This window comes from Telmatherina bonti, assembly GCF_933228915.1.
Source record: "Telmatherina bonti genome assembly, chromosome: 21".
NCBI classification, from domain to species: Eukaryota; Metazoa; Chordata; class Actinopteri; order Atheriniformes; family Telmatherinidae; genus Telmatherina; species Telmatherina bonti.
Window position 1 is genome coordinate 8,458,930 of NC_136630.1, and position 24,216 is coordinate 8,483,145.

At 41.2% G+C, this 24,216-nt stretch overlaps 1 protein-coding gene across 1 annotated transcript in view; it reads left to right on the forward strand.

Annotated features, from left to right (window-relative positions):
- Positions 1 to 24,216, forward strand: part of wnk4a (WNK lysine deficient protein kinase 4a) — a 50,382-nt gene that overhangs the window by 14,981 nt on the left and 11,185 nt on the right. The window contains exons 3-13 of the mRNA XM_079261421.1: positions 3,044 to 3,216; positions 3,537 to 3,757; positions 6,181 to 6,338; positions 9,433 to 9,521; positions 9,636 to 9,855; positions 13,419 to 13,779; positions 14,394 to 14,545; positions 15,141 to 15,214; positions 16,560 to 16,695; positions 17,134 to 17,250; positions 22,901 to 23,074. Coding sequence (XP_079117547.1) covers positions 3,044 to 3,216; positions 3,537 to 3,757; positions 6,181 to 6,338; positions 9,433 to 9,521; positions 9,636 to 9,855; positions 13,419 to 13,779; positions 14,394 to 14,545; positions 15,141 to 15,214; positions 16,560 to 16,695; positions 17,134 to 17,250; positions 22,901 to 23,074 — 1,875 coding nt within the window. The remainder of the gene's footprint in view (positions 1 to 3,043; positions 3,217 to 3,536; positions 3,758 to 6,180; positions 6,339 to 9,432; positions 9,522 to 9,635; positions 9,856 to 13,418; positions 13,780 to 14,393; positions 14,546 to 15,140; positions 15,215 to 16,559; positions 16,696 to 17,133; positions 17,251 to 22,900; positions 23,075 to 24,216) is intronic.

The window sequence follows — 24,216 nt, forward strand, 5'->3', positions numbered from 1 at the left end:
GCAACGTTACTCATCCCAAGAGGGTAATTTAGTTTGACAGTCTCAGTTAATAAAACAACAACAACGAGAAACCTTTCTAATTAAACTGTACTGTTTCTGTACAACCAATAAGCTTAAAGGGCTGCAGCACGCCATCACGGTTGCAAAATAATGGATGCTTTCATATAAAAAGGGATCAATACTCTTTTTACAAAAGAGACAGCAAAGTGTTTCAGAATGCAACTTGGAAAAACATCAGTGCAACATGTATTGAGGATAAAGTAGTGGCCTCACAAGGAAAAAAATCTATTTAAGGTAAAATATTTAAACGTATCAATTGAATTCTCACTTGTGCACCGCTTAAAGTAAAAGCACGTGGAAAAAACTCTCTAACTCCACACACATCCCTGCAGGCTTTAGGTAATATGACTGAGTCTATTTTCTTTCACTTGCCCTACTTTTCCTTTCTGTTTTTAGCCAAGATTCTGCCCACACTGACTGGATATCATCCAAACCTTGTCCAGGCTGACTTTATCTGTGTGAGCGTAACATCAGGACCCCAGCTCATTCCCGTATTAAGCCACAGTGTGCGCCACCTGGCTTGGAGTTGGCTGGCGTGTCGTCATGTTCATGTCCCGGTTGTCATAATAGAAGCGCTGACAGGGACTTCTTAATACCGATGGCTCCTCTACCATCAGTGCTGCTTATGTAACTCCACTTCTGTGGCATCAAGCCCAAGTGTTTCCAACCTCAGCTATTGCAGACCCCCAGCTCAGCTCACCTTCCAGTGGCTAAGAATAACTCAGAGGCTAATTCATACATTTCTCAGTACAGGTTTTTTTTATTTACAGATAAACACACTTGTCATCTCAAAATGTTGATTTTGTGTGTGTGTGTGTGTGTGTGTGTGTGTGTTTGTAGAACATCCCCTGCATTGTTGTTTTTGTTGGAGGTTGCACAATGTGTTTGTGGCTTCAGTTTTGAAGGAGAGAAGGGGGGGGGGGGAGGTGAGGGTCGGAAACACAGACATGTGTTTTAATATTCCATGGAAAAGTTTGATATGGTTTGCACTGATTATTCCCTCTTCAGAAGATGCCAGAGCGTTTCAGACTAAAGTTATTTGGGATAATCTTGTCTGTTAACCTTTTTTTTCTTTATGATCAGCTGGTGTCTTTTATGATTTAAAACCCTCCACCCACCCACTTTGTTACACCAATGGATTAGTGCTTTTCTAATTTATGCTATTAGCCACAGCTTAATAGCTTGTTTTTACTGAAACAAGTCAGCATCAGCAGCAATATGGTCATATGACTGCCTCTCCACATAAAGGCAGCACTTTGCTTTTTCCATCTGCATTCCATTTCGTAATCCATTTTCCACTTTCTGACTTTCTAAATGAACAATGGCCGATTTGAATGGAAGGCAGGTTTGGATTAAATAATCAGTGATTACCAACTCCAGCCTTGTTGTTCCTGGTTACCACAGCAAGATTTTGGTTATTCCAAGAAGTTCTGCCTTTTAAAGTTTTAGGAGTTTGCAGTCTTGCCGTCCAGCATGCCAAGATGTAGTAACACTTGTGGTTTTGGAAGTGCCAGGGTTTCCTATTGGCAGGGCTGTGTGCCATACCTACGGCATGTTACGCCAACTCTGCTGCAAGCTGCTTTCATTTCTTTGCACAGGCGTCTACCCACAAGAGACAAACCTCTCTACCTGGGGGTCTTATGTTATCATACCTCCCATATGGCTCCCATATGAACTGCACACAGTCCCATGTAGCTACACTTTCATTTGTGTTGCATTAAATGTGTTTTCTTATGTATTTTAGAGCATAGTTAGCTAAGGCAGTGGTGAACCTCAGCATCTATAAAGCTAAATTTAGTGTATCCAGGACAAATTAGATTGAAACCTAACTCACTTATTTGAAAGATGAATCTAACTTTGTCTAATTTAATCGAGTTGTTGAGGCACAGTGATATTTAAACTTGTTACAATCATTACTTCTCATCCTTAACCGAGTATCTTTTTGAGATTTTTGTTAATCATTTAGTGTTTCTGAGAGAGGGTTTATATATGAGCGGTAAGGGGCCACTTTTGTTTACGTCATAAAGAGATAGCTGTTGACCTGCGAGTAATCCTCAGGCCAGAGGTTGCGGTTGTGCTTTGACTTTTTTGACACAGGGCTGGAGTCAGAGGTGTAATATGACATTTTGACAGCTGACTGACGCAGGTAAAAAAAGGAGTTTTTCATTGTGTGACCTCATACGGGGCAGGTTTTCAGACAGTCTGCCTCCTGTGCTGATGATGATAGCTCGGTGTTTGCAGGAGCAGCAGTCGAGCTGATTGTAAGCATAAACACACATAAAACATTTTTCCCAGAAATCTGTCTCAATGCAGGATTCATGGTCCTGGAGTCTCCCAGGAGTTTTCCACTAACCACCCACCACAGGCAGAGTTACTCCACCAGCGGCTAAATCAGGCTATTCATCCTTAGAGGAAGCACAAAAATGTCTTTGTTCATCCAACCTGATTGCAGCGTTCGCATCAGTTTTACACACATTTTTGGAAATGTCTTCCATAAATTAATAAAGTCGGAACTGCTTTTATTGGACAATAAATGTGATTACATAACTGGAAGGTCACCCACATGGATCAACCTGTGACTTCCAATTCGACAGTGAGCTCATTAGCTTACGGAGCAGCGATACATCAAATTGATCCCATGTAGATCTGCTGTGTTTATTGCATCCAACTTGCGTAATCGTGCGTAACCTTGACAAGTGTGTGTTAAACCCTCACAGCATTGTCAACACAACTGCAATTTTTATGGTTGGCAAAACAATCTTGCCTCAAGGTCCATTAAGTTACGACTCCTAACCATATCTTGTACATGCAGTTCACAATCAGTTTAGATTGTGAACTGATTCTTCAAAAGCTTTGGTTTGAAAGTAAACTAGCAAAGATCAGGAATAGTTTTTTTTTATAATAAGAGGCAAACAATCAGGTTTGGCATATTTCATGAAAGCAGCCAGATGTTAATGTGTTTCATGATATCATTTTCTTGCAGACTCGAAAGCTCACCAAGGCAGAGCGGCAGCGTTTCAGTGAGGAAGTAGAGATGCTGAAAGGGTTGCAGCACCCAAATATCGTACGCTTCCATGACTCCTGGAAGTCGACGGTAAAAGGCCACAAGTGCATCATCTTGGTGACTGAACTCATGACCTCAGGCACGCTCAAGACGTGAGTTTCCACATCCATACTCTTTCCTTCCTTGTGCTTGTTTCTCGAATGGGACATACTCTTTCTCAGATCAACATTTGCCTTGTATATAAATTTGGAAATTTGTGTCTAATTGTCTTAAAGTAGCCGTACAGTAAAAGGAATGAATAGTTATACAATATCCTGGGAGAAAGTTCAGGAAACCTGGTCATGTTAAAACTTCCTCTTAGCTGTCAGAATAAGAAATAAATGACTTTGTGGCTCTTAAAAGCTTCCTCTTCTTGCTGTGTTTTGACATGTTTACACTCAGGTGTTGGAGCTCATCCTCTTCTCTGTTTTAGGTACTTAAAGAGATTCAAGGAGATGAAACTAAAACTGCTGCAGCGCTGGAGTCGTCAGATCCTCAAAGGGCTTCACTTCCTGCACACTCGCACTCCTCCCATCATCCATCGCGACCTCAAGTGTGACAACATCTTCATCACCGGTCCCACTGGCTCCGTTAAGATCGGAGATTTGGGGCTGGCCACTCTCAAAAGTGCCTCATTTGCTAAAAGTGTCATAGGTAGGTAAAATCTGAAAGAAACAATGCCTAAAGCACAGTTTTGGTTTTAATTTGATACTTTACAATCATCAAAAACCCTTTGGAAATGACTGAACATGTAAAATATTTCCTTGCTTATGTAGGCTGACATTAAGCAACTCTGTTTAACTTCCTGTCTGTGTTTTATAATGCAGCACCACTGCTTAAATGGCCTCTAATCGAGCAGAAAATTGCCCCTCGCCATCAAGTACATTTAGAAATGGCCAGCTATCAGATGCAGTGTAATGAACTGCTGATACTTGCTTATAGTGGCACTTTATTTTAATTGTCAAAGAAGTTAAAATCAAACCAGATAAAAACCAAAAACAAAACACTGTTTTATGCTAACAGCATTATTGTAAAATCTGTCAGCTTAGTCCCAACATCGGGTCTATACTGTGATATTACCCAGTTGTTGACTAAAGAGTCATAAAGTCTCCCTTAAAACAAATAGTAGTTACCCATTCCTATCAGTGCTTCAGTCAGAGCTATTTCACTGGAAATTGCTTCCCATTTTAACAGGCTGTTTCAACATCAATTTGTTGGCCAGGTTAAATTTTTTGCTGCAGTAGTTGTTTTTAGTCATACCTTCTGCATTAAACAGATAGCTGTTTTCAGGCCCGTCACACAAATATTATCTGTTTATTTCAGTTTCTTTTATTTTTTTTAAGAGAGACAGTGCATATTCAACATAAAACGTGGAAATGCAGTATTATAGCTAATCTAATGTCTATCCTAAAACCCTTGGCAGACTAACACAAAAAAACACAAAATTAGAATAACAGAAGGAGATTAAAAGTGCAGAAAAAAGGCAAGAATAATAAAAATATATGTATTTAATTTTTAAAAAAATATGTAGTTTAGGGAACCAGGCTGTGGGAAGTTATATTATCTTTTAATTTTATTTTCATTTAATAGGATAATATTTTAATAAGCCCAAAAGGGAAATTATGTTGGAAAAGGATGAATTATAAATAAACAATTTTCTAAATCTGAAAAAACAGCTGGGAGTTTTGCAGAAAGAGGAATGAAAATTCTCTAGAGATTGCCATGAATGCATTGCAATGTTGTGTCTGTCGTCCCGGTTCGCAAAGTGTCTCACACACACGTCACCACATGTAAAATGTCTTTGTAGATCATTCGGATATAACTCGGTATGTTATTCACTTTTATTACTTTTTTATGTTTTATTGTGAGTCTGTTTAGGTGTATGCTGGCAATAATCCCTTGCCCACTCAAATCTCATGCAACTACGCAAGAGAAATTAGTTATCCTGTTAGGAAAATCAACATGCACTCTTGGATATTCCAATTTAATTGGTCACGAGATTATGTTTCCTGTAGTTCCGTCACTCACATTACTTCACCATAATGATGCTTTCCCATTGAAAAAATAGCAACATTTAAGAGTTATATAAGAGTTTAACAACAGTCAGTAGCAACAACATGTTTGTTTGCAGCTGCAGCTTATTAAAAAGGCACACTTGTGGACATGTTGCTGTTCTAAAATGCTCATGTGGAGGTAGAAATGTGCTTTGGCATTACCCTCCAGCACTGCTGTTATTGGTTGTTGGTAATTCACAAATTAGCAGAACGTTAGCGCTGTTATTGCTAACATCCCTTTTTTTTAGCCTTTAGCTATTAGCTTTCTGCTAACACCTTTGCTGTGCCAAAGTAAAGTCAAATAAGCTCCTAGCAGTGCTGTAGGTATTTGTTTAACAAAGGAAAGTCTGTCTTTTCAGCTTATTATGCCTTTAAAGTTAACAGGTTGTTTACTGAAGAGGAAAATCTTTATAAAAATTACTTCAGCAAGGTGTGCTGTGAACCCTTGTTTTCTTCTAGAACCAGACAATGCTAATTCATTTTGCACATAAAATGTTTTTTCTAGAAGTCTTGTTCTGTATGTTTTTCTGTTGCTTGACCCTTTAGTTAAACCCATAGAGAGTTTTTAACAGACTCATTAACCCACTTCTGTATCATGAGGCACTTGTATGGCAAAGAGAAAATAGGAGCTTTACTGTTTCTTTTTCTGCTTTACTGATCAAGTCAATCTACTTCTCAGCTGTTTTCAGCAAAAACTCTTGGAAAAAGAAGGCACTCTAGGTTAAATGTTTAACAATAAAGTTCAAGCAATGTTAACACAGTGCAGTATTCAGAAGCTACATAGATAGGAATCTCTTTAAGGAGTTTGTATCTGAGCCAGAACTCAAAGACATCTGCGGAAAACAAACATGATTGTCAGGTTTAATAAAGGGGATAATTAGTCAATGTTCAGGTGTCTGAAACATGAAAATTGTTACCAGAAATATAAGATATATCCATTAACACATACTTATGTTAAGGTTTCTGTTCTCCTGTAATGATTAAGTAGTAATTACTAAGTACTTATGCCCTGAACCCTCACAGGAACACCAGAGTTCATGGCCCCAGAGATGTACGAGGAGAAGTATGACGAAGCAGTGGACGTCTACGCCTTGGGAATGTGCATCCTGGAGATGGCCACCTCTGAGTACCCGTACTCTGAGTGCCAAAACGCAGCCCAAATCTACCGCAAAGTCACCAGTGTAAGTCAAGGAACAGAAGTGGGCCACGTCATTTCCACCCCCTTATTTGACATAATTGTTCACATGTGTGTGCTCTCCTCCATGTGCACATAGAAATTAGAGAGAGAAGGACTGGAATATGTCATGTATAGCGTTGAACACCCTGAATGCGTGGAAAAAAGCTTCCTCATGTTGATAAAAGAAACTCTTTGTGTCATTACTTGCTCGGGATGCATAGGAGCAGTAATCGTACTGCTTTTCTCTTTTCATCCTGCAATCATGACGCAGGATGGTACATGTTTTACTCAACAACAGTGTATTTAAAGGTTTAAAGATCCCGTTTAACTGGTTCTCGCTGTCACTTTTATTGTCCCGAAGATGTTTGAACAGAACAACTAAAATAGCTGCTTGATGCTGATGCATGTTGATCTTTTTGACAAAAGGCAGAAATAATTAAATATGGTAACATTGAACTTAAAATAACTTGGAATATTTTTACTATACTGACACAAACTGTTTAGTCTGGGAAAGTGATGCTGCATTCAACATATATTACAATGTTATTTAAAAAAGAAGTTGGACTTTATTTAGTTAAGAGGAAGTACAAGTAGTAGACATTAGGCAGTCGGCTGCTATATTTCAGCTGCTTTTGCGAGTGATGACGCCACCAGAAGAGTAGACGATGGCAGAATTATATGTTTTGGAAAAAGTGTCTCAGTCTTTACTCTACAAAGAGAGCTGTTTCTTTCCTGTGTGTCACATATGCAAAGCAAACAGTGTCTGACGGAGACTGGAAAGCCAAGAAATGATGAGAATGCCAAAAAGTTAGAGTGGGTCTGGATATTTTACAAACAGGAGCATAATGACATTCCCTGTGCAGTCAGAGCGACTTAGTCATGCAACTATATTCAAAGAAAAAAAAATCCACAATCATTAATGTTTTATTTTTTATATTGAGTACAGATGACGCGTCAATTTATTTGTATGGCAGTTACATTTTTCCACAACGTTAAACACTTACTTCAATACTTTATGTTGTCATTTGCTATTAAAGAGGCCTGAAGTTGGAAGTATAGCTTGACATATGACCAAAACATATGATTTTCAGCTCTGTGTTTCAATTACCTTGTTGCATAATGTTTTATCTCCTTTGACAAAATGAAAGCTGAAACATAAGTGTGTTCCATTTATGTGTCAACAAGATTACGCAAAAACTACCTGTCCAAATTAAGTTCAATTTCTTGGGAGGTGGAACATGAAAGGAGGGACCTTTCACTAGTCTGGGGTGTAAACGGGGCTCTGGCTTTGGCAAAAAGACTTGTGATATACAATGACACTTAAGCATTACTACATCCTCCAGACTGCTGTGATTTGCTCCTGTTTACATAAGCGCACCAGTGAACACTGATTTTGGGTGATAAGGTCTGACTTGCCCTTCACGTATAAGCTAAAGTGTTTGATGTGGTTGATGCTCAGGCTAATTACTGGCCTGTTGATTTCTTCCAAAATAAACAAGGAAAAGAGCAACTGTTCCTTTGTGCACCGAGGCATTGTCACGTTGATGCAAGAAAGGGCCACACACAAATAAAATTAGATTATTACTGTATTAAATTAGAATTAAACTTGTAATTGCACACAGTAAGTACCAGTTTAGTGGAATTCGATGAAAACTGTAGGAAAGGTGTTTCGGGCCACTGTCAGTGTGTCATGCACAAAATCAAATGATAAACAAAATATACAATAAAAGCTTATTTAGTGAGTTTAAGTCATTGATTCAACCTGGATATGCACAGAATGGACATGAACCAATAAACACAAGATTCAGCAGTTATTGTCAGCATAAAATATAAAGCAATATTAGGATTATTAACTTAATCTAATGTTCTCAAATGATGAAAAATAGCTCCAGGATGAAAACAATGTAATAAAAGTGAACTAAATGTATTATAATAAAATGTAGGTCAATGAATACCAAAATTTTATTTTGAATACATAATGGGGATTTCTTCTTTCAAAGCCAGATGGAGTGCACTAAAGGAATATCAATACACACTTAACATACTTTGAAAGATCATATCTAAGCACCATCCCCGCAGGAAAGGAGCCGAGTCATAAATTGGATTTAGATCGAGGGAAAACTAATTCATTATAAAAGTGCCTCCAAGGACACTAAAGTAACCTGTTAAAAAAAACAATCAAACATAATGCTCTGCTTTGTATCACCTTCACTCTTATTAGTATTGTCATTCATCTGGGTGGCAGTGGCGCTTAGACAATAACTGAGTTAAGTAAATCATTATGTAAGAGATCAGAATCAGCCCATCAGAGGCCAAAACAAATGTCAAGCCTGGTTGTTTTTCTGAGAAAAAGGAAAACATTTTGTTGTCATCTCTGCTCTAAGATCTGTTCTTTGTCTCCACGTGAACAAGCAGCAGAAATGATTTGTGTTCAGACAAAGCAGCGCTTACTGTGTCACCCTGTGACATGTCAGTGTTAAAATGCGATAGCAAAGCGCTGCACTTGGTCTTTTTCTTTTAAATAATTGTGTTTGGGTGTTTGAGCCGACATCATCCGGATGTGTTAGTATCTGCAGGCCAAACATCTCTCTGACCTTGGCTTTTTTCCTGTTTAATCGGAGCTTGTACAGCAACTGGAACTCTTCTCTAATCTGTGTTTTTTTTCACGATAGCATTCAGACAACCATGATTTTATGTACGTGACTAGGCTTGCATAAATATCTCTCCTCATTAGATAAACGCAACGGAAAGCGCAGCCCTTACGACTTGTTAAAATGTCTCTGAAAGATTAGTTAAAATGAAAGGAAGGGAAAGAGAAGGGAGAGCATTTTCTTGTTTTCTATTTTCATGCGCTCTTTGGCTTGTCCTCCAAAGGTATTGACGTGATCACAGAGTCAAATGTCATGTTGGCTAGTGGCAGATGTCACAAAGCAGATGATTACGTTAACAGAGAGTTGGGAGTGGCCATCACTGCTCCAGTTCGATCCTCCGAGACTGCAACTCTTCGAGGAGATGATCATGCTTAATGTTATTTATTCTGAACAGAGATTTTAAAAAATATTTTTTTAGCATTAATCCTTATTTTCATGCTTCAACAGGGGATTAAACCTGACAGTTTCTACAAAGTCAAAGTCCCAGAACTAAAGGAAATCATTGAGGGCTGCATTCGCATGATCAAAGACGAAAGGTAAAAATAAAAATGTGCTTTATGCATTCACATAGTCAAATATGGGACATGTACTGAAGCTGTGATATCAGTTATTTGAAAAAAAAAATCATCGTAATAACCTTTTTTCTGCAGGTACACCATTCAAGACCTTTTGGATCACCCCTTCTTCCAGGAGAACAATGGCGTGCACGTGGAACTGGCAGAGGAGGACGACATGGTGAAGCCCGGCCTGAAGCTGTGGCTGCGCATGGACGACACCAAGAAGCTCCACGGAAAGTACAAGGACAACAACGCCATTGAGTTCCTCTTTGAGCTGTACAAGGATGTGCCCGAGGAGGTGGCTCAGGAGATGGTAGGCTCGCACATCAAGACGTGACGTGAACCAGTACAGATTGCTGACCCAGTTTGCAGCAGCCATTAGTGAGGAAATAAAGTAATTGATTCCAGATCAGAACAGATACGGTGTAGGTGGCTTCGGCATCGCAGGCTTGATGGATGATGATTGCTTCTTGTGAGTTGTCTGGAAGAAGGCGAGGCTGTGGAGCTGATTTGGACTGCTAATCGTGATAAATCTGGATGTTTTCAACTTTATTTGTATAGCGCCACTTAACAACAATGTTGTCACAGGGCATTTTACACACACGAATCATCATACACATCATCTCAAGCCAATTCATACAGATCCTATAATAGAAACCAACTGATTGCTGTATACAAAAAAGCCTTACGTACGGCAAGAACAGCTTATTATTCATCATTGATAGAGGAAAACAAAAACAACCCTCGGTTTCTTTTCAGCACTGTAGCTAGGCTTACTAGGAGCCGGAGCGCTGTGGAGCCATGTATTCCTTTCTCACTTAGCTGTGATGATTTCATGTATTTTTTCAGGAATAAAATTGACACTATTAGAGATCAAATTCACAATACTCTTCCTTCTACCTATAATGTTGAGCCTGTTGTGGTCTCCGAAGCATCCTTAGAACCAGGATCTGACTTGTGTCTAAATAGTTTCTGTCCTGTCCAACCCTCTGAATTAACTAAAATAAAAGCTTCATCTAAACCATCCACCTGTATCTTAGACCCTCTCCCAACGAGCCTCTTTAAGGACATTTTCCCTTTAATTAATACATCACTACTAAATCTTATCAATATGTCTTTAGTGACAGGATATGTACCACAATCATTTAAAACTGCTGTAATCAAGCCTTTACTTAAAAAGCAATCTCTGGATCCAGAGGTGATAGCAAATTATAGACCTATATCTAATCTCCCGTTTATGTCCAAAATTCTGGAGAAAATAGTTTCAGCTCAGCTACATGCCCACCTGAGCAGAAATAATTTATGCGAGGAGTTTCAGTCAGGATTTAGAGCTCATCATAGCACTGAGACAGCATTGGTGAAAGTTACTAATGACCTTCTTATGGCCTCAGACAAAGGACTTGTGTCCGTACTTATCTTGCTTGATCTTAGTGCTGCATTTGATACAGTCGATCATAACATTCTGTTACAAAGACTAGAACAGGTGATTGGAATTACAGGTACAGCGTTAAGCTGGTTTAAATCATATTTATCTGATAGACTTCAGTTTGTTCATGTAAATGACAAGTCCTCCTCACAAACTACAGTAAGTCATGGAGTTCCTCAAGGTTCTGTACTTGGACCAGTACTCTTCACGCTATATATGCTCCCTTTAGGCAAAATTATTAGACAGCATGGAATAAACTTTCATTGTTATGCAGATGATACTCAAATATACTTATCCTTTAAACCAGATGAAACAAATCAGCTCAATAGGCTACAAAATTGTCTCATAGACATAAAGACTTGGATGTCTAGAAATTTTCTCCTCTTAAACTCAGATAAGACTGAAGTAATTCTCGTTGGATCTGAAAAACTCAGAGCTAAATTTTCCGGTTTTGTAATGAACCTGGATGGCATTACTTTAGCTTCCAGTGCTACAGTGAGAAACCTTGGAGTAATATTTGACCCTGACCTGTCCTTTGGCCCACATATTAGGCAGGTTACTAAAACAGCCTTCTTTCATTTACGTAATATAGCCAAAATTAGGGACATTCTGTCTCAGGGTGATGCAGAAAAACTGGTTCACGCTTTTGTTACTTCGAGACTAGATTACTGTAACTCTCTATTACTGGGCTGTCCTAAATATGCCCTGAAAAGCCTTCAGCTGATCCAGAATTCTGCAGCCAGAGTCCTGACCAGAACCAGCATGAGAGATCATATTTCTCCAGTTTTAGCCTCTTCATTGGCTGCCTGTTGAATCTAGAATAGAATTTAAAATCCTTCTCCTTACATATAAAGCCCTCCACAACCAGGCACCACTATATATCAAAGACCTCATTGTTCCTTATATACCAAGTAGAGTACTTCGTTCGCAGACTGCAGGCTTACTTGTGGTTCCTAGAGTCTCAAAGAGCCGAGCAGGAGGCAGAGCCTTTGGTTATCAGGCCCCTCTCTTATGGAATAAGCTCCCAGTTAGTGTTAGGGAAGCAGACACCCTCCCCACCTTTAAGACTAGGCTGAAGACTTATCTTTTTGATAAGTCCTATAGCTAGGGATGGTTAGCATCCCTTAGTTATGCTGCTATAGGTTTAGACTGCTGAGGGACATTTCCTGATACACTGAGCTTCTTTCTTTTTCTCTTTATCTCTTTCTTTTACCCCCCCCCCCCATAACAGTGTTGCATCATTAACATGTATGTCTCCTGTCTCAGCAGGTCTCCCTGGCCGGGAGTAGCAGTTCCTGTTGTCTGTTGTCTTTCTGTCCTCTTCCCCCCACACAGCAGAGGCAGATGGCTGCCTGTCCTGAGCCGGGTTCTGCCGGAGGTTTCCTTCCTGTTAAAAGGGAGTTTTTTCCTTCCCACTGTTGCCAGTGTGCTTGCTCAGGATGGGAGATTGAGTTGGACTCAACTCAATCTGTTGGTTTCCTTATATAGGCTGTTATGAATTGGCCTTCATTATGTTTTCCCCTCTGTCTGTAAAGCGTCTTGAGATGGCATTGCCGTGATTTGACGCTATATAAATAAAGTTGAATTGAATTGAATTGAATTGCATCGAGAGCATCCACTGGTAATGTTTCTGAAAAAGTACACGGAGACTTACTTTAGGTTTGGAGATTCTCAGAATCAGCTTTGTTTGTCACCCAGCCAGTTTCCCTGCACATCAAAATTTCTGTTGCTTGTTAGCATCATATCATTATGAGCTCCTCTCCAGATCTTTTGACACCTGCTGCCAAGCTATGAAAGCAAACCTTACTGACAAAATGTTTAAGCTTCATTATGCTGCTTTTACAGTTTTATTACGACACCAGTAACATGTAAAAGGAACACCTTGCACAGAGTGTCAAGGTCACGGCTCAACATTTAATCATCACCGGTTAGAAATGTGAGAGCGTGTCTCAGGAAGCTGCTGAGGTCCCGTCTTTAATAATATAATGGCTCTCATGCTTGTTACGAAACGGGCCCTGATGTCCTCCAGAATCCACCCCCTTCCATAGAGGTCACTTTTAATGAAAATACAAGCCACAATTCCTCACTTGTTTACTTCTTTGTGGTAGATTTCATCAAGATCAAATTTGGTATCAGCCGGGGGCATCTAGTCTGGCCGATCTGTTGTAATCTGACTATGTGTTGAGAGGCATTTTCGGACTGAATGTCCTGCTTTGCTCCACCGACTGTCACAGGAGGCAGCTTTAAATAGCCAAAATAGCCAAATGATGCAGTGCGTGTGTGCTGCTGCAAAGCAAATGTCATTTGCAGAAATATCTTCATCATGATTTGATGTCACAGCTTCCAAGATCAGGGCATGAGGTCCAAAACCTGCATTTTTCAGTGAACCATCACTTGTTGACACGTGTGCTAAAGTTGTACCCTGATGATATCCGTGTGCCGCTATGCAGGTCGTGCTTGGGTTTGTGTGCGAAGCAGACTTCAAGCTTGTGGCCAAGGCCATTCGGGACAGAGTGACGACCATCAAGAGGCAGAGGGAGAAGCTAAGGAGACAGGCGGAGGAGCGTCAGAAGAAGCAGGGTCAGGAAGCGATAGAAGAAGAACCGGAGCTCCAGATGGCGTCGCCTAAAGTTGCGGATGTTGTTGCAGCAGAATCCCCCACCCCAGCCCTCACACCACCAGCCACCATTTCATCCCCAGTCACCAGTTCAGCAGACTCTGGGGTCAGCTCCAACTACCCTGCAGAGCCAGAAGAACCTGAGGTGGATCAGCACTTCCATGTCCGCCACAACAGCCTGTCTTCTGCTAACTGTGAGCTGCTTTCTATCACATCTCATCCCATGAACATTCGTTTTTCTGCAACAAGAGGCAGGGAGCGCCTTCTAAATACACACTTTCAGCATCTGTATTGTTTAATGCACAACAATTAGGAGATATATTTAATGAAATTTAGAAAGTTAACTAGCATTTCGTCGTGACATTGACCAGGAAGATGAAGCGAGGCTGTCGAAGTTTTGATAAAATATCCTTTGGCCTCAATAAACTCTTAGATATAAAAATGTACTGAACAAGAAAACTGTTCAGATCTCAAAGCACATTAGAGTGATACATTGAAATGTGATACTGTAGATAACTGAATTATTCAGTCCCTGTAGGTCTTATCTCATGGTGTGCGCGAGTGCTGTGTTGTAGTTGCTGAACATTTCTCCGTTTTTAAATATCAGTTTCTAAAACAACAGCTTAGATATTCTGCTGAAACACCCGACTGAATTAATCTACATGCATCCATGTGTTTGTGTACACGGCATATCACAGTTTGGGGTCATTAAACGCGCGTGTACGTGAGTGAATGGTACCGTTTATGTCGGTTTTTTTCAGGTCACAGCTGGTCACATGCTAATAACTTATGTGCTTTGTTGAAACAGCTGACTGCGAGACGGACGGCGACCTGAGCTCCTCCGGTCTTCAGGATCCGCTGGAGGCCGGGAGCCTCAACTCACCCGCAAGCCCTTCCAACACGCACGCCGGCACCCCCACTGTAAACGGTCTCCCCATCCCGGCTCTGCGCTTCCCCTCGGTGAGCGGCGTCAGTAAAGAACTTTATATGGAGAGTACAGGGTGGCATGTTGATGCAGGACTTTACAAGACCTCCTCTTTTAGCTGGTCAGCATGCGTCCCACCCAGTGATGATGCATCATGATTTTACCAAGAAATTAAATCCTAATTTACAAATATTTTTAGTTACCTGGAGATGTTTTCAACTAAAGTAAACGATTAGCTCTCTCTGTTTTTCAAACTACCCAGAATGTTGCATAGTTGCTTTAGATGAATGTTTGTTGAATTGTATGTTTAAAACTGCGAAATTTGTCTTACTGGAGTATCCTCATGCTTTTAGTTCAATCTGAAAATCCAGTTTTATAGATGTTGTATGTTAGCATGGCTTCTGTTTAGATTCAGGCAGATATAAGCAAAGGAGATGGCTTTTTTTTTTTTTTTTTTTTTTAAGGAAGATTTCCATTTGTATTGTTGCAACTAGAAAGACATGTCTAAAGCTAAATATCAGTTTCAGTGGCTAATTTGTTTAGAATAAACCATTTAATTTATTTTATAATTCATCAAGTAAAAATCAAATCTGTGTTTATTTTAACCATGTTCCTCATTTTTTATTGTAGAGTATTGCAGTGTCCACGAACACAGAGCATCGCAAATCAGTGTCTCCGAGTGGCTTCAACTCCCCTGTGGACAGGTAAAGTTGCTGCTTTCTTCTCTGTTTTTCTCACCATCCATTGAACAAAGGAGTAAAGCCAGCGATCCCTTCCTACTTCAAGTTAGAGACCTGAAAATCAATGTGAATCTTGAGGAAATGTCTCCCCCTCTAACTCCTCTCCGTCCACATCTGTGGGGCTGAAACAACAAGCTTCGGGGCAATCGACTGGCTCCTCCGTGTTTTTATTACAGGGAAGCAGAACGGACCCTTGCAGCTTTCTACTTGACTGCGTCTCAGATGTTGTGCAGAGCCTGTTTTCCATGTTGGTGGGATGTTAGTGAGAGAGGCTTTATTCTCAGCATGAGACCTGACAGCGGACGAGCAAATCATGTGCATGTGTGTGTGTGTGTGTGCTGCAGGATTCTTCTGGGTTATAAGACTTTAATTATTTCTCAACTGCACTGTTGCCATGCAAAATAAGGGACACTTGTTGTTCGCATTCAGCTAACAGGACAAAAGTAAGGCACTCGGTTCATTTCAGACTAACCTGACTTGTTTATGAAGTGTTGTCCATCACTGTCATTTTCTTTGATTTGCAACGAGTTGCCATTATCCGACTCACCCATCTGAGACTAAAACTCAAGAATAATTGAGTGTTGTGTTTCCATAATATGGCAGTCATGCACTATTTATGATGAAAAACACACTCCCAGTCATTCCTCTGAGAAAAGCCCATGATTACAAATAAGGAGAACTGACTTAAAATAATCACAAACAGGACAGCTATTTACAAAGTTATCCTAAATATACAATGTTATTTAGTCTAATTTCCATGTACATAGTGCTTGTCTGTGAAAACAGGCTTTACTTTTAACTGAAGTTACCCATTAAGTGGAGTTTTTTTTTAATAGAAATGTGTAGACTCTGCCAACCAGTAGGCCTGCAAATGTTTGCAGCCTGTTCTGTGAGGTGGACTAAGGGGAGTCTGTAACCACAAAGATCTAAAAAGACCCCTGAGACACAATTAGCTGAACCAAATGTTTTTATAAAACATGCTGAATGTTCCCCAGTTCTCTGAAATCTCAAGCATGCTGGTTGTATAAGTTACAACAACGCTGCTTCCTCCTATAGACTCTGAACAGACTGCTGTTGAAGTGGATTGTTTAACTTGACTGTTAACACCCAAAAAGACATACCACTGGAACACAAACAGGTTTCATGTGGTGCTCTACACCGCTGGTTATTATTAAAGGCACTCTATAATTTCTCCCTAATGATGGATTTTGAATTCTACGCTTCAGCCGATGATGAACCGACTTTTATATTGCTTTTAGAGGAATTTGCTGTGCTAACCAGAAGCTCGGTTTGAAATTATTCTTTGCAGCTACGCCTCCGATGTGACTTCAGGTTTGAGTGACGGCTACGAAGGCCTGTCTGAGAAGAGCGAGAAACCGGCAGCGAGACGAACGGCCGGGAAGCTGTTCAGGAGGAGGGCGCGCTCAAGGCTTCGCATCACAGGGGTATGACAAATCAAATGTTTTTCTTTATAACGCCAGAAATGCATTTTTATCCATGAAGATGAAGAAATAAATCTTCTTGGACTGAATTAATTAATTAGCAGAGGCATTTATTTGATGAGCTTGTGGTTAAGCTCCTCCCTAGTTATGTAACATTTTCAGTAGCTTTGCTGTTCTTCGCCTTGAATACATTACATTATTTTTTTTGACATCGGGACGCTCTGTGGTCTTTTAATGGCTGTGTTTTGACGGAGACCAACATCATGTGGAAAGTCGTGTGCAAAAGGAACATAGTACCCACACAGCTGTCTATTATATTCATACATGCATGATGGCACTTCCTTACACATCAACAAGAACACAATGTCCCTCAGCTGCCTCTGAAGGTTTTGAGGATAAACAGACACCCTCCATTACCATTGATCCTCTCTGTTTCTGTAGCTCTCTGACAAAGTGGACAGGGTGGTCGAGTGTCAGCTGCAGACACACAACGACAAGATGGTGACCTTCAAGTTTGATCTGGATGGAGATAGCCCAGACGACATCGCTGCTGTCATGGTGAGCCGGTTTTAGATGCACAGACCAAAGAGGTTAGAAAAAGGCACAGTGAACGGTAAAGATAAGATTTATTAAAGTTATATTGACTTACACTGTGGTGATATTTGACTTTGGATCGAAATCCCTGAGAAATCAATTTAAGCTTCTGTTGTGTTAAATGTCAATAGTTTAAAGTCTGAGGGTCTCCCATAGTCACAGCAGACTTATGTAACATCCGTGTTGCACAGTGACACACTGCAAAAACTCAGCCTTAAAAAACAAGAAAAAAATATACAAAAATTAGGTAAATGTTGCTTAAAATAAGATAAATTATCTGCCAACAGAACAAGAAAATTTGGCTTGTTAAGACTTCCCAAAACAAGTAAAAATACTCTTAAAACAAAGAGGAATTCTGTGACATAAAAACTAAGAATTATCTTACCTTTAAAAAATAAGCATATGTGTACTCAATTTAAGATTTTTAATCTTACTTAGATTTCAGTTTTTGCAGTGCATGACTTAAATACAGTAGAAAACTAACTCATTTTGTAGAATTGCTCACAATCTATGTAAAAACATTTTTAGCATTAGCTTCTACCAAAGCTAATGTTGGGTCAAAATCCAACAGAATACACAATGGAGCAAAAATCTCTTTCTTATAGGCAAAGCTGGATTGTTTGAACTCTCAGATGCTTCTTAATCTTAGTTTAGATGGAATGAAAGTTGGCAAGAATGACAACTAACTTATTTTTTATCTTTACATGACTTAATAAATGAAACTGGTGAGTTTGTCCAGCCGTTGAAGGGAACCATTGCTACTTAGCCAATCAGGACTGAGAATGAGCAACTTTTATGTGCTTTAAGATGCAAGCTATATTTGAATAATTGTCCTTTATAATGGGTGTTGATTAACATAACAGCGAAGACAAGGATTTATATTCAAACCCAAAGTTTCAAGCTCTCATGGTTTTCATTGCTTGTTTTTATTTGCTTCAGAAATTAAATAACAAAGATTTTAGTGAGTCTAAGTTTTTTATTTTAAAAAAGCTCTCAAGTTAAAAAAAAGAAAATAAAAATTTATATATATATATATATATATATATATATATATATATATATATATATGTGTGTATGTATGTATGTATGTATATATGTATATATGTATGTACATATATATATATATATATATATATATATATATATATATATATATATATATATATATATATATATATATATATATATACATATATATATATATATATATACATAGGGATTTAAATTGATCTATTTGTGGTGGAGATGGAGAAAGGTAAACGACAATACAATGAAAGGTTAATGATACACAGTAAATGTCTGACTCTCATCAGGGGTGAAAACTACACAAAAGAAGATAAACAAATGAAATGACTGTGTCAGCTGATAAGTTTGGCAGATTCCTCTATCTCGGCTGAGCATACTCATGACTCATCTTGATCCACTTAACAGCTTTTTGTTTGTCAATCTTTACTCTGTCTGATTATTTTATCAAACGTCTGGAGAGTTGTGTGACGCAGGTAAATGACTCCACCCCCCCCTGCTAACGTCTTTAAGCTTTATTAGAGGCAAGAACATAGAGAGGTAGTGTGCACATACGAGGCTATGCATGAGCAAGGTGTGATGAGGCAGCATGTGCAGCAGCACTTTTTGTTCACTGAATGTGCTGTTTCCCTGACTCTGAAACACAGTGGGCCTTTGTTTACTGTGTCTTGGCGCAGCAGGGGCACCTGGCATCACAGCAGCCCTGTGGTTCTCAGCACAGGGCTTTAAATGAGCTGAATTGTGCCATGCTGTCAGGAAAACATCACCCCGCCCCAAAACCACAATTTACAGCAAAACTGCAACAATATGCAAAGCTCAGAAGTTCTGCTAAATATCCATCCATCCATCCATATTCTGCCGCTTATCCGGGGTCGGGTCGCGGGGGCAGCAGCCTAAGCAGGGAAGCCCAGACTTCCCTCTCCCCAGCCACATTTGCCAACTCTGCGGGGGGGATCCCGAGGCGTTCCCAGGCCAGCCGAGAGATGTAATCCCTCCAGCATGTCCTGGGTCTTCCCCGGGGTCTCCTCCCCGAGGGACGTGCCTGGAACACCTCACCAGGGAGGCGTCCAGGAGGCATCCTGACCAGATGCCCGAGCCACCTCAACTGGTTCCTCTCGATGCGAAGGAGCAGCGGCTCTACTCTGAGCCCCTCCCGGATGACTGAGCTCCTCACCCTATCTCTAAGGGAGAGCCCGGCCACCCTGCGGAGGAAACTCATTTCAGCCGCCTGTATACGAGATCTCGTTCTTTCGGTCACGCCCCACAGCTCATGACCATAGGTGAGGGTAGGAACGTAGATCGACTGATAAATCGAGAGCTTCGCCTTCTGGCTCAGCTCCTTCTTCACCACGACAGACCGGCGCAGAGCCCGCATTACTGCAGACGCCGCACCGATCCGTCTGTCGATCTCACGCTCCATCCTTCCCTCACTTGTGAACAAGACCCCGAGATATTTAAACTCCTCCACTTGAGGCAGGACCTGACCCCCGACCCGGAGAGGGCAATCCACCCTATTCCGGCTGAGGACCATGGTCTCAGATTTTGAGGTGCTGATTCTCATCCCAGCCGCTTCACACTCGGCCGCGAATCGCTCAAGCGAGAGCTGGAGATCACGACCAGATGAAGCCAACAGGACCACGTCATCCGCAAAAAGCAGGGACCCAATCCTGAGGCCACCAAGTCGGATCCCCTCAACACCTCGGCTGCGCCTAGAAATTCTGTCCATATAAGTTATGAACAGAATCGGTGATAAAGGGCAGCCTTGGCGGAGTCCAACCCTCACCGGAAACGGATCCGACTTACTACCGGCAATGCGGACCAAGCTCTGACACCTGTCGTACAGGGACCGGACAGCTCGTACAAGGGGGTCCGGTACCCCATACTCCCGGAGTACCCCCCACAGGAGCCCCCGGGGGACACGGTCGAATGCCTTCTCCAGGTCCACAAAGCACATGTAGACTGGTTGGGCAAACTCCCATGCCCCCTCCAGGACCCCAAAGAGGGTATAGAGCTGGTCCACTGTTCCGCGACCAGGACGAAAACCACACTGCTCCTCCTCAATCCGGGATTCGACTATCCGGCGGACCCTCCTCTCCAGGACCCCTGAATAGACCTTACCAGGGAGGCTGAGGAGTGTGATTCCCCTGTAATTGGAACACACCCTCCGGTCCCCCTTCTTAAAAAGGGGGACCACCACCCCAGTCTGCCAATCCAGCGGTACTGCCCCCGATGTCCACGCGATGCTGCAGAGGCGTGTCAGCCAGGACAGCCCCACAGCATCCAGAGCCTTAAGGAACTCCGGGCGGATCTCATCCACCCCCGGGGCCTTGCCGCCAAGGAGCTTTTTGACCACCTCAGCGACTTCAGCCCCAGAGATAGGAGAGTCCACCCCTGAGTCCACCAGCTCTGCTCCCTCATGGGAAGACGTGTTGGTAGGATTGAGGAGGTCTTCGAAGTATTCCCTCCACCGACCCACAACGTCCCGAGTTGAGGTCAGCAGCACCCCATCTCCACTGTACACAGTATTGATGGAGCACTGTTTCCCCCTCCTGAGCCGCCGGATGGTGGACCAGAATCTCCTCGAAGCCGTCCGGAAGTCTTTCTCCATGGCCTCACCGAACTCCTCCCATGCCCGAGTTCTGCTAAATAATGGTTATAAAGCTTTTCAATTCAATTCAACTTTATTGTTGTCACAGGGTACTATACATACACGAATCAACATACAGATAATTTCAAGCTAATTCATACATATCCTATAATAGAAACCAAGTGATTGCATCGAGCCATGACTTCGATCCAATCCCCCATCCTGAGCTGCACGTGGCAACAGTGGGAAGGAAAAAACTCCCCTTTAACAGGAAGAAAACCTCCGGCAGAACCCGGCTCAGGGAGGGCAGCCATCTGCCTTGACTGGTTGGGGTGGAGAGGACAGGAAGGACAGAACAACATGTACAACTGCACTTATTCAGGAAAACCTGCGGAAAAAAAGGAGAAATAAGTTAGAGACGGCAATATTGGCATTTATTTATACATTAATATATTAGAGAAATAGAGCGAGGTACTTCTCAGTGCATCAGATAACATCCCCATTGCTACATAAGTAAAGGTTGGCTAGACTACCCATAACTATAAAAGCAAAGAGCATAACCTGGATAGTTGGGTCCCGTACATGCAGACTTCAACTCAGGAGATGCTCATATCCTAACTATAAGAATCATGGAAAAGGAAGGTTTTCAGCTCGATCTTAAAGGTGTGGAGGGAGTCTGCCTCCCGAACTCACGGTGGGAGCTGGTTCCATAAGAGAGGAGCCTGATAGCTAAAGGCCCTTCCTCCCATAGTACTCTTTGAGACTCTGGAAACCACCAGTAAACCTGCAGTCTGAGAGCGAAGTGCTCTATTTGGAATATATGGAACGATAAGATCTTGTATGTACAATGGAGCTTGGTCATAATTTTAAATGTATTATTCTCTGAGCATTAAATGACATAGATGACAATATATTTTAAACGATTTTTTTATTTGGACACAATCAGGTAAAGAAGAAAGTACATCCTCTCATTTCTAATTCAGGTGTTTATTAACTAATCAACAAGCAGCAAATGTCACGCCCTGTTATGTCCTCCCTTCCTGGTTCCACTTGGTTTATCCTCCCTCTCCAGTCACACCTCATCACGTGAATGAAGACACCTGTCCACAATCACCACCGCCTCCCTTTATAACCAACTCCCTTCTCCACAGCAGGGACCAGTTCGTCATCGTATCCAGTTCCTCGTTCCTTCTGTTTGTTAAATAAACCTTTGGATTATCATGCACTTGGCAACATAAATTCTTCTTCTTTATGATCATCTTCCGCAAACACATGACAGCAAAGACATCAGCAATGAGTTCGGAGAAGCAATTATTCCTGCCCCTCAATCTGGGATGGGTTAGAAGGTCATATCCAGGAATGTGGAAGATCATGTTGGACAACCAAGCCAAGCCAACTTTATTTATAAAGCACTTTCTGACAGCCACTGCTGAACAAAGGGCTAAACATAACATAATTAACATATTTAAGCAGAAAAACAATAAAACGGTCAAATTTAAAACCATAAAATATAAAACAATGAAACAAATAAAAACAATAAAAGCAAACTCATTCTGGGTAAAATGCCAGTGAAAATAGGTGGGTCTTAAGAAGGGATTTAAAACTGGACAGCGATGAAGCCTGTCCATCTGAGTGTACAATGCTCAGATAAGCTTAAAAAGAAACTAACCAAACAGACTCCATCTCAGATTGTCCATACCTCTGTTAGCATGTTGATTATTAAAGTTAATGACGTTTAGAAAAAGACCCAACAGGTACGACTGTTTCAGAAGGTCTTCTGAGAGACAGCTTCTCGTATATGAAGAGAACAAAGAAGCTCAGCTTACAGCTTCTAAACAATATATTGTTTGCTCATTATCCACAAACAGTTCCCATTATCTGTTAAACTTGGTGTTAAACATGGAGTGCTTGCTTTGGGCAAAATTTGCAGCAGAATGTGAAACACCTTTCAGTGTCTAAATTCTGACTAGTGTCTATAAACTGTTTCCACTTTGTGTATTCTAGGTGCACAATGAGTTCATCTTGCCATCAGAAAAGGAGGGTTTTATCTACCGGATGGGTGACATCATCAAGCGGGCCGAGGCTCTTATGGCCAAAGAACAGGCAGTCCACACCGGCGGTCACCAACTGGCCCAGCCTGCATTCCACGGCGGAGTTAACTCGTTGTCTTCCTCGCAGGTCAGCAGCAGCACCTGCTCATTTCCAGTAATCCACCTCACAGTAGTGTTAGCTGTGAACAAAAGAAGAGTAAATTGCATCAACTACGGCGTTTTCTGCATTGCTTATCTAAGCCAGCGCTATAAATCTGATATAAATGGAAAGCTTTAGTGTTGCTTCCTGCACTGGTAATAAAAAGAAAACCTCGGTGGAGTGCTTTCCTCACCGCCCCCCCCCCCCCCCCCCCCCCCCCCCCCCCCCCCTGAGCTGTAGCCTTAAAGACAGAAGGTTGAGTGTCCATAAAGCCGCCAAAAGGTAGAGCTTCCTTTTAGAAAACGATGTTATTAAAAGCGCTCATGACATAAAACGTACGATTTCCTGAAATATAAGCCATGCCTCCTTCCCACGTTCAGTTTTCCCACAACCACAAATCCTTTCCAGTGCTTATAATGAACTTTCCAGAATATCTGCCAAAAGAGAATGGGTAAAATAATTTATGCTTAGATCCACTAAGTGTTCGTGAATTAAGCTTTTGGGAAGCTGTACAATGAAAAAAAGGCTTGTCGAGGGCAGTGCCATCCTAGGATACAAAACCCCCACGCCTAATCAGATACGGTTTGTCCGTTTATGGAAAAGAAGTGACTGTTTTGCCAGCTATGTACCAAATTGTAGAGTACAAAGAACAAAATATTCTTATGCCCTGAAGGAAAAGATGACTTAAAAAAGAAAAGATGGAGAGGAATCTAAGCTTTCATGAAGTGTTTGATATAAAAAGAACTGTAATCTTCCACTCCCCATCATCTAACTTGTTCAGCATGTGTCTGACCTCCCTGGTTACATAAATACCTTAAAACACTTCAGAAAATTCACATCTGGCTTTTTTCCAACACCTGCCTGTTGTAAGGACTTCTTTAACCAAGAGCCATTATGCCTGCCTGCACTCCCTGGGTGCTATAACAAAAAACAGCAGCTATGTTAGAAAGATACTCATCTATCTACAGTGGTGCATCTCTACAAGCTGCTGTGAATTGTAGGTAGGTCGCTTTTCTGAGTCTCTATTAATAAATTCTATAAATGGAGTGTGAATCCCTGGAAAGCCAAGCTCGTCTGGCTTTTCCAACTTTCCTCTTGTGACCGCTGAGAGAGCAAGACAAACAGTCAGC